This window comes from Haemaphysalis longicornis, unplaced genomic scaffold (assembly GCF_048455015.1).
Source record: "Haemaphysalis longicornis isolate Haplotype H1 unplaced genomic scaffold, Haemaphysalis longicornis Haplotype H1 scaffold_2, whole genome shotgun sequence".
Taxonomy (NCBI): domain Eukaryota; kingdom Metazoa; phylum Arthropoda; class Arachnida; order Ixodida; family Ixodidae; genus Haemaphysalis; species Haemaphysalis longicornis.
Genome location: NW_027526295.1, coordinates 208,915,953 through 208,929,365, shown reverse-complemented (window position 1 = coordinate 208,929,365; position 13,413 = coordinate 208,915,953). Strand labels below are relative to the sequence as shown.

Sequence of the window (13,413 nt, the reverse complement as noted above, 5' to 3'; positions counted from 1 at the left end):
AGCGGCCGGTCGGCAAACGAGCCACCATGCAAGGACAGCGGAGGCGGCTGGGCACGTCCGGCAGCTGTCATCCGGTGAACGGCGCATGCATATTGCGGCGTCGATGCGAATACGCCGTGGGTGTGCGACGGTTCTCATCAGCTGGTGCACGGACTGCAATGGCACCGCCGCTGTTCCTCCTCCTCGCGAACCGTCATCGGCAACGCGGGCAGGGCAGCCGGAGGAAAGCTGCGAGGCTGGGTCCAACGGAACTGGATAGTCACAGGTGGAACCTGTGAACGGAGCCGCATTCCTGCTTCCCTTCACTACATCGCGCAAGAAAAGCCCGTCATTTGACTGTCGAAGACCACGCGCATACGCCACCGTTTGAGCGAATCAACGGGCATGTGTATGAAGCGGGCTTGTAATTACACACCCGCCAAACCAAGCCGCTATTTGGGCAGCTCCGTCGCCAGCGAAGTACACCTTCCTCGAATGCCGCATGCACCCGCTGCGGTGGCTTAGTGGCCATGCTGCTGAGCGGGTGCAGTCCTGGCCGCGGCGGCTGTTTTAGGGGCGAAGCACCTTAGGACCTCGCTTTGTCCGTGGCTTGGCGTCCGTGTACACAGTGTTGCGCATGCGCGAGGGGCATTGGATTGGTTTGTATTAAATTTAATTGCATCGGATTGGGTTGGAATTGTATATACTGTACACACGCGTTGTCACTCATTTACATGCGCGAGTGATTTACGGTAAGAACGATACCCAGTGCTTCGCCCACTCGTCATGATTCACTTCGTGGAGATACGTGAATTTTTTGCTGGTGATGAGAGAACGTGTCAACATTTCGGCGCACGTTAGAGATCGGTGCCTAAAAAACTTTTTTTTTTTTAATGAGAATGCTGGAAGGCGCCTTTGTTTGTCGGTTGTACAAGAGAAGTATTGAAGGACTCTACTTGTATGTAGTAAAAATGGCCAAGTCGTCTCCTAGTTTCAAACAGCAACTTCGGGCAGCTGCAGGATACGTTATCGGTGAAGTGTATTGGGAGTTGCGCGAACGTTCCTTACTGCACGGTTTATACCTGGTAAAACCGTGGAATGAGGGACGCATATGGATACTGTACGCCTTTGCAGCCCGAAATGTCAACCAAGACTCCAAGCAAGGTGTATTCTCGCTGTGTGCGCACAGGAAGTTGGCTATAAAAAAAAAGAAAAGAAGAAAGCGTGCTGCAGCAGCGAAATTTTATGTTCGTCGCCCCAGGAAGGCAAGTGGCGGCGAACAGCTATTTTAGTACGCCCTCAGAGCACGCCTTCATGACCTTGCGTAAAGGGTCCCGATCGACGGCGCAATACTGCAACCGCCGGGAGATCATGAAGGTGTATACCAGGCAGGTGCCGGAGACCTTCCGCGGCGTTTTTCTTCCCACGGGAGGACCGTAGGCGCAAATTGCTCCCGCTTGCCTAGCGGTGCCAGCATCTGCCGTCAGTGCGCAGCCGTCAAAGGCCGTCCTTGATTGCTCCGAGGCCCGCACGCGAAGAGGATGGTGCCGGTGGCCAGGTCATCGGCGGAGCGGTAATGAGCCAGAAAAAGAGTTATGCGGGCCGCCTTCTTCGGGGGCTGCGGTGACCCACTTGGTATGATGCATCGATGCTGGACGCTGCATTGCGAGGAGAGTTGTCGATACCCGCCAGACACGTGTGCCCGAGACTATATAGGCTGCGCTGGTGCTGAAATAGCAGCACAGCATGCACTGTTTCACTTCAATAGACGCCATTTGTAAGAATGAGCCTATATGTACGGCGATGAAGTGCAATGTAATACTGGTACCCCACGGCGCCTACCCCCTGTGATGCCCCCCCCCCCCCCCCCCCCCTCGAATACTTCCCATGAGCCTGCGTACAATTCAAGCCTTAACCATGAGATTAGTATATAGAGACGGTCCGCAAATGCAATGCTACCCAAACGGCCATGAACACACTACTCTTCGCTGAACAATTCGAAAGTGGCCGCAGAAGATGCCCAAGCGAAGGTGCCCACATTTTCAAGCGAAGCTTGTAGCAACTTCCTTGTGTCTTGGAAGCACGTGATGTTGTTCCATAAAAGAATCAAGCGTCTCAAGAAACAAAATTAAAGCCGTTCCTCTCAATGTGAAAGCTGAAGGAAGTGCAGAGAAAGTGATTCGCCATAATGGACTGTAGCGCCGTTATCCGGTCATTGCTACCATCAAAAGCAATTCAAATTTTCCGCCTCCGTAGTGCTCACGCCCCCCTCACGCCTGAAATTGCGCCAGCGGGAGCTCTGTTCTGTTCTTTTTGTGCTTGCGTTTCCTCCCGCACGCGCCGGCGTAGCACTGCCACTTTTTTTCGCTTACTATCGCAAAAACCAACCCAACGAGCGTTCCGAACTAAATCAACGCGGGTGCTGCCGGTTAATTACGTATATTTTGCGTCAGATGTACCTGCAGCTTTTTTCTTTTTTTTGAGTTTCCACCGGTTATGGCTATTTAAACAACTTGGTTTTCGATGTCTCTACGAGACGCCCTACGACGGAACGCCGGGCTCTTCTTGGGTCCGTTATCTCGCGGCACCGCCTAATTCCGGCGTCGTTTGACATCGACCGTTACAGCGAGCTACGACGACAAGGCGAGGCCCTAAAGTGCTCTGCACTAAAAAAAAACAACGCTTTCCGTGGTCAGAATCGAACCTGGGTCCCTCGAGTTCTGATGCCGACGTCTTCCGATTGCGCCATAAGGACGCGGTATTCATATGCAAAACGTCAGAGGTGGTCTTGCGCTGCGTCGTTGCCACGGACGCCGCCGTTGCTATGCCGCACTGCACGCCGGGAGATGATCCGCTAATTTGAAATGGGCGGGCACCAGACTCATGTTCCCTGTTTACTGCACCGCCGTTGGCATGGGCGTAATCCGCGCTACATACCGGAAGGTGAGCGGCTGATTTGAAAGTTGCCGAGAACTACAGCGTGAGCGGAAGTGAATATGTATGGGATGAGGTGATAACGTTTTTCTTTTTATGTGATGATGGGTGATTCTTTATCTGGTGCGAGTGTTTGTGTGGCATGGTTTGTTTAAAGATCGGGTCAAACTCAGCCAGTGGGTTGGGTGCTGTTTGGTGGGTTGGGTCAGGGGTTGGTTTGGGTTTTGAGCTTTGGTTTGGTTTATAATGACTGATGACAAGCTTCGCGCGCACCCCTGTTTTCTTTAAGAGAAGGGCTGGTTAGTTTTTTAAATAATCGTACATTTCAGAAAACGTATAAAAGTCTGCGTCCCAAAATCAGAAATGTAAACAGAAATCCACTGTTTAGGGTTTTGGTTGATGATGCTTTTAACACGAAAGTGTTTATTCCGGGATATACGAAAATTTCATTGACGTCATTTCCGTCACGGAAATGACGCCAGTACACCTTTGCCGAAGCGATCCGCCAGCAGGACGTCGCTCGCCAAGCACACCCACAAGACACCCGCCGACCCGCGAATCATGCTCAGCTGCAGAGTTCGCTGCACATTTCACTTTCGTGTTTTACCGATTCCCATGACAGAGGAATCAACCACAGTTTTTTTACGTCTTTGTTCACCCAACGACCTGGACCAGAACTGTCGAGAATGTTGACCTTCTTGGGCGCATGTTCCTTCGTACTGGCTGCCAGAGAGCTGCGTATATCTCCACCCGGAATGTAACCAGAGCTGCGTAGGAAGAGTTCAAAGGCAGGCCGCATGCAGAAGCGGTCATGTACGAAGAGGGGCGTGACATTATGGCAAATAACAACGTCTCTTGGCTGAGCATCTGGTGCTCATGGCGAACTAAGCAAAAATGCTAGCGTTACGCGCGTAAGCGATGTACCGCCCATGTCTACACCTACTTGTATAGTGAGACAAGGAATTTAGAGCCGTACTATATATCGCAGGGGGCATCATGAAAAGTGCCGTTATCATATATATCAGACCCGCTCGATCGTTTTTCACAGCTGCTGGCAACGACGAGGAAAGCTTGTAAGGAAAGCTCGCTTTGGCACGTGAGCACACTTGACACAGAAACAGGCGAGATGAGCAGCTAAGCGGGCACGCCCACCAAGGATGGCAGGGGGCTTTGTCGACGCGCATTTAGCGCACAACGTTGGAGCACCGCCGTGCTCAGCCAATGAAAAAGCGTGTTCGAGGTTTTAAGCAATTGTTTTCCGTCCAGCGTCGCCTTTTACAACAATCAGGACACACTCCGAATAGCCGTGTTTACGGCGAACTCGCAGTCTAGACGCGACGATAAAAGGAAAAGGAATGGATGCGAGCGTGAAGAAACCTGGCCCGGCCGACTTTTCTTACGACCACTCGGCGGTTGGAAAAGTGAGGGGGAAAAAAAAGTGGACGCTAACAACAACAACAAAAAAATAAGGGGTGGGGGGGACTCAATACGCTCTGCATTGTTTGAAGATGAAAGTCAGCGCGCATTCGGGCAAATGGAGAGTCAGAAACCGAGGAAAGGGTCGAAAAAACAAAGTGCAGAAGCAGCGATCGACGAGCAACCAGGCCGCCTTCTCAATAACCAACGACGGGAAAATCACCGTTGTCTGCGGAGTGAGCGCCGTTCCTTCCAAGGCAGGCGGCGAGGACAGGCGAGCCGGAATAGCCGCGGCCATTAAAAGCAGACAGAAAGACTGGCCATCAGCGGTGAGCACTAGCATCCGAGAGAGGCGCAAACGCAACAAGACGGCGATCTAAACAAACCAAGGAAAGCACAGGGGGCCTACCGGCAGGCTCCACGGCAGACCCTGGACGCGCGGCAAGCTGTGTGCGCCGAGAAGAGGCAGGCGGCTTCCCTCGATACCGCTCATTGAGGTCCGCCGTGAGAACAATTCCGGCGTACCGTTGAGCGGAAAATTGCCGTCTCGATGTCGCTCTTTCGCGCTCACTCGTGCTGACTGTGGTGTTACTTTCGTGTTACCCTTTGCGGGTGCACTCGTGCAGACGCCTAGCCAGGGCTGCATACGCGTTCACTCGGAGGTTGACATCGGCTTTTCAAGTACCTACGGTTACGAGATGTGTAGTTGCAAGCAGAAGCAGAAGAAGAAGAAGAAGAAGAAGAAGAAGAAAAAAAAACGCAATTTAGCGTATTGTAATTCCGCGCACGTGCACAGGACATCACGCACGCACCAGCCCATTTTACGGATATCATATCGCGTGATTGCTTATAGTTCATGGTGAGAGTGCATGATATATGCTTACGATAAAATGACGTAGACTGTGCGATTTCTTAGTTCATTGTTTTTACTGCGCTGTTTGCTTCTTCGTAGGCCACCGATGCCTCTTATAGCAACACGTTCGCACGAGACGCAGCTATAGGGTGGCGTCATGCTCAACAGGCAGCAGGGCACGGGCGAGAAAATTTCGGGGTGAGCAGCTAAACATCCATAACGTCGTTGCGACGCCACTGAACACATGCACATGAACGCGTACCGACCTTGAAATGTCAACCGCAGCCCCTGGCCAATGCGCAACCACGATGGGTACGTGAACAAGAATATGTCTTCACGCCATTGGCCAGTGCAGGACACCGATCTCCCAATGTCCGCGGTTCGGAGCATGGAAAAAGAGACGTTTTCCACGAAAAAAAAAAAAAAAAAAAAACAGACGCTGTGGATCCGTGACATCGTAATTCGCATCGGACTACCTTTAAGTGCCTCCTCCGTTGCATCTCCTTCGTGGCCCGTGCCGCGGCCCCGTTTCGCTGGGCCCGCGCGACGTGTGGAGTGGTGCACCGCTGTTGTTGCCCCTTCGCGCTTTGTTTGCGATGCGCACGAAGTGCGATGCAAATCGCGAGGTTAAGTGCGCGCAAGCGATGCGCACAGAACGGGCGAAGTCGCGGACGACTTCGGCGGATCTTTTGCGCGCTGCGTTAGACGGTCGCATCGAACGCGAGACGAGACGAGAGTATATAATCCGCACGAGACACGCAAACTCGGACGGGAAGATTTGAACGTAAGCGACACTAATCACGCCCTGCACGCTTCTGACGTGTGTGCACCATTCTGCTGTTGTTGTCCTGTACCCCACTTTCAAAGACATTACTCTGTCACGAGATGGGTGAAGTCGGTGCTTCTTTTCTTCTTCTTCACTGCGGCAAAGAGGATAGGTCCTGCAGCGCTTGTATAGGGGACATCGTGCACTCCGCTTGTAACATTGTGGAGGAAATAAACCGGCGTAATCTGAAAGCGCGAGGACGTTCACCAGAATAAAATAAATGCATTGTCTAAGTAACTCGGGGGACGAATGGCAAAGCATGCTTTCCGCACTGGACAAACAGAGTAGAACCATGGGCCTGAAAATTAATATGCAGAAAACCAAAGTAATGATCAATGACCTCGGGACAGCACAGCGGTTTAAGATAGGTGGCGAGGCAGTGGAAGTGGTAAGCGAATATATCTACTAAGGCCAAGTTGTGAGCCCGGATCCCAACCATGAGGCAGAGGTAATTAGAAGGATAAGAATGGGGTGCACGAGTGCATACGGCAGACATTCTCATATAATGAATGACAGCCTACGATTGTCCCTGAAGAAGAAAGTGTATGACAGCTGCATCTTACCGGTACTCACCTACGGGGCGGAAACTTGGAGGCTCATTAAGAGGGTTCAACTTAAATTAATAACGACACAGCGGGCAACGGAGCGGAATATGATAGGTGTAACATTAAGGGACAAGAAGAGAGCGGAGTGGGTCAGGGAACAAACACGTGTTAAGGACATATTAGTAGAGATTAAGAAAAAGAAATGGACGTGGGCAGGGCATGTAATGCGAAGGCAAGATAACCGTTGGTCATTAAGGGTAACAGAGTGGATCCCTAGAGAAGGCAAGCGTTGCAGGGGGCGGCAGAAAGTTAGATGGACAGATGAGATCAAGAAGTTTGCGGGGATAAATTGGTCGCAGTTAGCACAGGACCGGGGTAATTGGAGATTAATGGGAGAGGCCTTTGCCCTGCAGTGGGCGTAGATAGGCTGGTGATTATGATGATTGTCTAAGCGCTTCGCGCGAGGTTGCAGTAGTGGACGTAGCCGACGGTGTACGGTACTAAAGGGGAAAAAAGGGAGAGCCAACCGGAGGTCACAACATCCCTGGTGGTCAGTGGCTCGAACCTTCAAGTGAAGTGCATTATTACAGAGTTATACCATGTACCGGTCGGAATACCGGTACATGGTCGGCACACTTGCCCACGCGCACGCGCAGTGGCGCCAGACACCTACCAGGTACCGTGTACCGGGACCGGTCCTCCGCTATGCTATAACTATTATATTGCATCTGCCTCTGCGGTCAGTCTAGCAAGCGTTCATTTGCACAGCGCATTTATAAAATCTGATGCCGATGGGGGAAAATGTGCCTTCGTGTGGATTAGCACCCTCGCTATCGATTGAAATTGCGTCGTCTTCGCAAAGACGATGCAACGCGCTCCTCCCAGCAAAAACATCCGTGCCTCATATCAATGGCTACACCACGAATAACCCCGCACAATTGTACTTATCGTTTTCCCCTGAATTCCAGTTGTTCCTTCCACAACGCACATTTAATATGTTATGTTCAAAAAAGACACGCATTGGTTTGTGGAAAGTAAAGTTCCTACCTATAACATGGGTAACCTTCCCATGCAGCTGCGCTCTCTTCAGGCATAACTACGACAAGAGCTGTCATGTCGATGGAAAGAAGCCGCGAAACACCGGAAAAACTCGGCCTCAGCCAGATGCTAGAGACTGCGGGTGCCACGCGTGCCGTTTCATGGCGGCGTACAAGTGCAGTATACCTGCGTTCGGATGCACTGCTGGGTCCTGCTGGCTATTTAAAATTTCGCGCATTTTATTTGCAACTAACCAAACTGCGCGCACTTTTAGTGCGCAAGGAATGCAAGGGTCGACCACAATTAACCTGTGCGTGGCCACTCGATGAAAGGAACGTCGTGTCTGAACTTGGCTCAGCAAAAGCAAACGAACGCGGCATAACGAATGATAGCACATCGAGTAGAAAAGAGGACGCGTGATGTGAGCCTGCTCAGCGCCTGCGCAGTGGGGGAGCGCGTCAAAGGTCTGGTGCGTGGCTCGGTGGGTGAGTGTTTGTGTGCATGTATATTAACGGCCTCCGCGATCAGCAACGGCGTCAAAGAAGAAATAGTCACCGTGCCGATAGGGGAAAAGGGCGATAGGCACACCATCGTCACGTACACGCCCCCCTAACGTTTTCGCCAGTGTCGCGGACGAGCGTCTCGTGTGGGCACAGAATACTGCCCCCCCCCCTCTCCCCCACCGCACACTTTCGGAGAGCGCTCGCGCCGCCACGTCGAACCGCCATGCCCTCACAATTTCGCGACAATCTCCTCCCTCGCTTTCTTTCACTATTCGGTCCTGCCATCATTCACTCGGCTACGACGATAACGCGGCTCAGCCCAGAGGCCACGCGTTCATTTAGTCAGGAAAGCTCGTTGGGTTGGTTTTTACAATAGTAAGCGAAAAAAAAAAATGGCTGCGGAAGAATAAAATATCGACGCGTTCGAAATGGCGCAGAAAGGCTCCAGCATGCCCGATATGAAAACAAGCACAAGAAGAACACAGCTCCTGCTCGAGCTGTTTCAAACAGAACAAGAAACAAAAGGTAAAGCAAATGATGCGAGCTGTCTTAGGAGAAGGCGCGCGAGCACTTCGAAGGCGGGAAAATTGAATTGCATTGAACAAACATCTGTTCAATTCATCAAGAGAGGAATGAGATATAGAGGAAAAGAGCGTGACGGGTGGTAGCAAAGAGCGGAGAACGGCGCCACAGCCCTTATATATGGCGAATCACTGCTCTGCACTTCCGACAGCTTTCAAGTTGAGTAGAACTGCTTGAATTTTTACTTCTCCCTGCATGCTGACTGGGACACACACGTGAATATATATGAGGTTTTTTTTTTTTTCGAAATGAGCCAGATCCCCGAAACGAAACGAAGTCAGATAAAACTGCAGTGACAAGAAAAACTCGGCAACTTTCCCCTGAAAAAGAGGTGACAAGAAAATAAGTGAGCCCTGCAAACGTGTACGCAGGTCGTAGTTTGTATCGAAACTAAGCCAGATCCTGCTGTTTCACGGATCAAAATGAGACAAATCCATTTGCCCAATGGGAGTCAATTGCCTTTGACTTGACCGTTCAGACTGTTTTCTGGGGGTTTTCAGAAGTCCTTTTTTATTTTCGGAGCTGGCTTATCATGAATTCAGACGGCAATCAGGATATCGGCGAAAAAGCTGTCCCCACACGTCGACGACAGTCAACAGAAGAAGTAAACGAAATGAAACAGAGATGTGAAACAATGATTTCACCTCATCTCTTCCGACCCTACAGAGTAACTCTGGTTATGTTTATTTTTAAGCCCCTATTTACCATTTTAGTACTTAACTAAATAGCCACCGCTTACAAGCCGTGGCAAATCTACCTCTCCCCCCCAAACCCCCTCTAAGGGTTCAAATTAATTCATTAAGGTGAAGAATATATGAGCAGCCTTCTTGTGAAGCGTTTTGTAAATTGATGGCAAGGCAATGGAGAGCTTGCTTACTTCCTGAGTGGCTTCACGCGTGCCAAGAAAATAATCCTGAAGTATTCGAAAAGAGCAGCTAATGGTGACAAGAGGACTCACCTGCTCTTCATGTATAGTTCTACTGTTCTTGAAGCCCTGCTGCATATCTTCAATGCTTTCTCCACCAAAACTCTATCGCACCATCCTTGAAAGTCAATTTAAATAAAGTTTTCTTAAGAATGTCGCATCAACTTGAGTGTTTTATTTCAATATGAGTCAAACCCAAACTTATCATCCCAATATTGCTCAAATTCGGCGAATAATCTCTAATTGCTTGTGGCCATAAACTTCACCTAGCCTACGTGTAAAACATATCATATGCGTTGCATTTAGATCGGTAACAAAATTCCGTTTTTTCTCAAATTTGCTTTAGGCGGATTTGTCTCATGTCGGAAAAAGAAAAAAAAAAACGCCTCATGTATATAGTTAGGAAGTGAGGTGCTCGTTGAGGAAATACAGAAAGAAGGGCGGCAGTCTACAACGCCAAGGGAGGCATAGGGAAAACGGTTAGGCTGTTTTTTTTACTACGCTTAGTGAAATTCGCAATTTTACACACACACACAGACATATATATATATATATATATATATATATATATATATATATATATATATATATATATATATATATATATATATATATATATATATATATATATATATATATATATATATATATATATATATACACAAGAGAAGAAAAACTTCGAACAAGGTAAAATCACGATTGTGGCCTACGTTTCAGCAAAGAGAACTTGCTTTCCTCAGGGCCCTGAGGAAAGCAAGTTCTCTTTGCTGAAACGTAGGCCACAATCGTGCTTTTACCTTGTTCGAAGTTTTTCTTCTCTTGTGTTCTCTACTATATATATATATATATATATATATATATATATATATTCAAAATTTTGCTTTAGTCAACGTGCTTCACGGTCCCCATAGAGATCAAATCATCCCCGATTTTAACGAAGTACCGCTTATAACGAGGCCAGTTTTCTTAGCCTAATGGAAAAATCACGAGCGCGTAGGAAACGGTTGAGTCGATAGCAGCAAGGCAGGGAGACTTTTTTTAGCCGAAATATTGTGACTGTACTTTAATGCATCAGCGTACTGTTGAAAAGAACACAACAATCCGTGTTTAACAACTCTGTAATACACCCTGTTAATCACTTACGTCTTGTTCAGGTAGAACCCGCCGAGAGTACTTCCAATGCATGAAGCAGTCCTCGTCGCATCGCTCACCAGAGACAAAGCCTCGTGGACATTAACTCTGACAAATCTGCCAAAGGCACGGCACGCGCGAATGACTCGACCAGCAGCAGCCACCCAGCAGCGCCTATACGCGAGAGAGCTCCCGTGTGCGAAACGGTGATTTATGGCCCTTTGTGCCGTGCATGTATAATGCCCAATTTGCACCTTCGACGAGTGACTGAAGCGTTCGATTAAAGTGCTCGCTCGGACGAGGCGACTATTAGGGCGACGCCTCCGGTGCACTGACCGCGTCGCAGACAGGTGGCGTGGGACGGTATACAACCGATGCAATGCTAGATCGAGTTCAAATTTGGGCTGGGAGCTGCAAAGAAAGCTAAATTTAGGCCAACAGGAGATCTCTATAACGCGCGCCGACGACCCGCTCACATGGCCGGTTTTTTTTTGCTTCCAACAGACTAACAGTCGCTGCCGCCGGGAATCGAACGCACGGCCTCGTTTCAGTACACGGCGGCGGGCGTAGTGCGTGCTCGTTCACTGTGACAGCACGCTGTGCGGATGCACCTTGGACGAGCGTTGCATCACAAGCTAGAGTTATTTGTATTTGTTTGGAAAAAAAATGTAAGTATACATATACATGCCCCTCGGTGTACCGAAGTGCGATATAAGACTTCTTGACTGCATAAAATGAAGAATCACACGCGTCATTGTATGCTTTGTAGTTGCTCTTTCACCTTCCCTTTGCGAATAAAGCAGTTGGTAGTTTGCGTTAGACTTGGGTACATCCCCCAGTGATTTCATCACCTTTTGTTGTCACTCAGCGCAGTCAGATTGAATTAGTACCAAGCAGGCAGAATCTTGGCGTTGCCAATCAGTCTGCCATAGATCACGGAACCAAGTGTTCTGCAGTTCATTTCACAAGCTTCGTGCAGCACTGTGGAGAGGCTACACAGCTCTCAAGTAATCCACGTCCAACTCACCGTGACATTCCACGGGGGCCGTCGTACCGAGGCGGTTGCACCTGCACAGCGAAGGGACTGAAATATCCTTCCGGGGCCCCAACGCCTATTGTCACTTTTCTTCCGCCGGTGTCCGCATTAGCTGAAAGCTATGTGGCCACCACAGGGATGCAGGCAACTTGTGAAATGATGTATGTCGCGTTCCGCCCACCACGAGGGTCCAAACATTTCAGCATCGATCGGCAGTGACAGCAGGCGGATTCTGTTTTACGTTTCGGCGCCGTTTATCTTGTTCGGTCCCAATAAACGCACATACGCGCGCACTCAAAAATTCAGCTTGCGCAGTATCCACGTTTCAAAAGCTGCCGGGACCATTTTGCTGCTGTCGATTGACCGAAGTCGAATTTTTCTACCGTATGATTTGTGGCTGGTCATGGTCAAGTCACTCAACTGTCAACTTTATTTTTTTCACTATCAATGCGGTTATCTAGGCAGCACACACATCTCTTTTAATACAATATCAAGCGTCGCAAACTGTGAATAAGACCCGCAATTCTATCGAGCTGTTTTTCAACAAAAAACGACAGCCGAAGCTTGCAGCCCGTATGATGCGCAGCTTTTATGGTGTCGAATTGAACAGATACAAGTTCACTGACTTCTCTTAGTTTCTCTGCGACGCAGAGTAGGTGTTAGCTTCAAATTCAACGCTGGTTATAAATATGATCTTATAATTGTCACCTCCCCTGCCGAAATCGGCAAAATGACGAGTGACCCGTTCGTTGTTGACCAAGACACGCGCGGCGCACGTAAGATACAAGGGACTCACCTGGATCTCCTGGATGAGTTCGGTTTCGTCCAAAAGGACCACCTTGCAGTGGAAGGTCTTGGGTTTTTCACCGAAGCAGCACTTCATGGCGAAGCACAAGCACCGCGTGCGTACGGCGCGTCGGTCACTTGCCGGCAGCGGCTAAAAACAGGATCTTCGCGCGGCGACCGTGTTGACACCGAAGAGCAGATTCCTCCGGGAAGATCCCCCAGCGAGAATGACCGACGACGCCTCCTCCGATGGACGGATTTCGTCGAGCGCGCGGCTAAATCCAAAGTCAAGGCAGCGGAGGGCGCAGATCCGTGGACGCTGCCCGTGACATGACTCTTCAGCACTCGCGCTGAGAAGCGGCGGGAGACGCAAAAGGGGAGCAAAGAAAAGGACGACCGCGGAGACAATCGGCCCCCCAGCGAACCTGTTGCACACCTTTCCCGATGCGGTGTGGTGCTTTGCCAGTGAGCGGCATCTCGGGACAACAGACCTCTCCGCCGCGCACACTCTCGCTCTCTTTTTTTACGCTCGCCTTTACAGCTCCGGTTTTCTCTTCCTTGCTTTTTTTCTAGCCAAGATGCTCAACGGCTGCAAAAGGCTGTCATACCTGTTTTCAGAACCGCCGCGCGTTGCTTCTAGGATAACGCGAATCCATAGACGTAGTTTTAGAGTCTTCGCCTCATGAATAGGCTGAAGCATTTACTGCTTTTACCACTGGATAAAAAATGCAAGTGCGTTTACTTTTGGACAGTTTTGTGGCGCCATCACGTAGAACTATCATGAACAAAAATTGAGTAAACGAATAAACAGTTCAACAATCATTAGTGTTATTTTAGTTGCCATAATAATATTTTGTTA

General features: G+C 49.6%; 1 protein-coding gene across 4 annotated transcripts in view; it reads right to left on the bottom strand.

The window, feature by feature from the left end:
* The window catches only part of LOC144169854 (band 4.1-like protein 4), a 135,415-nt gene extending 122,140 nt beyond the window's left edge, over window positions 1-13,275 (bottom strand). Inside the window, exon 1 of one of the 4 annotated variants that reach the window (XM_077699245.1) lies at window positions 12,565-13,275. In XM_077699245.1, coding sequence (XP_077555371.1) covers window positions 12,565-12,651 — 87 coding nt within the window. In that variant the 5' untranslated portion in view covers window positions 12,652-13,275. Of the gene's footprint in view, window positions 1-7,600; window positions 7,860-12,564 lie in introns of those variants that run through there. The other 3 variants (XM_077699244.1, XM_077699243.1, XM_077699247.1) reach the window with 3 other exon arrangements.
* Between the last annotated feature and the right edge of the window lie 138 nt (window positions 13,276-13,413).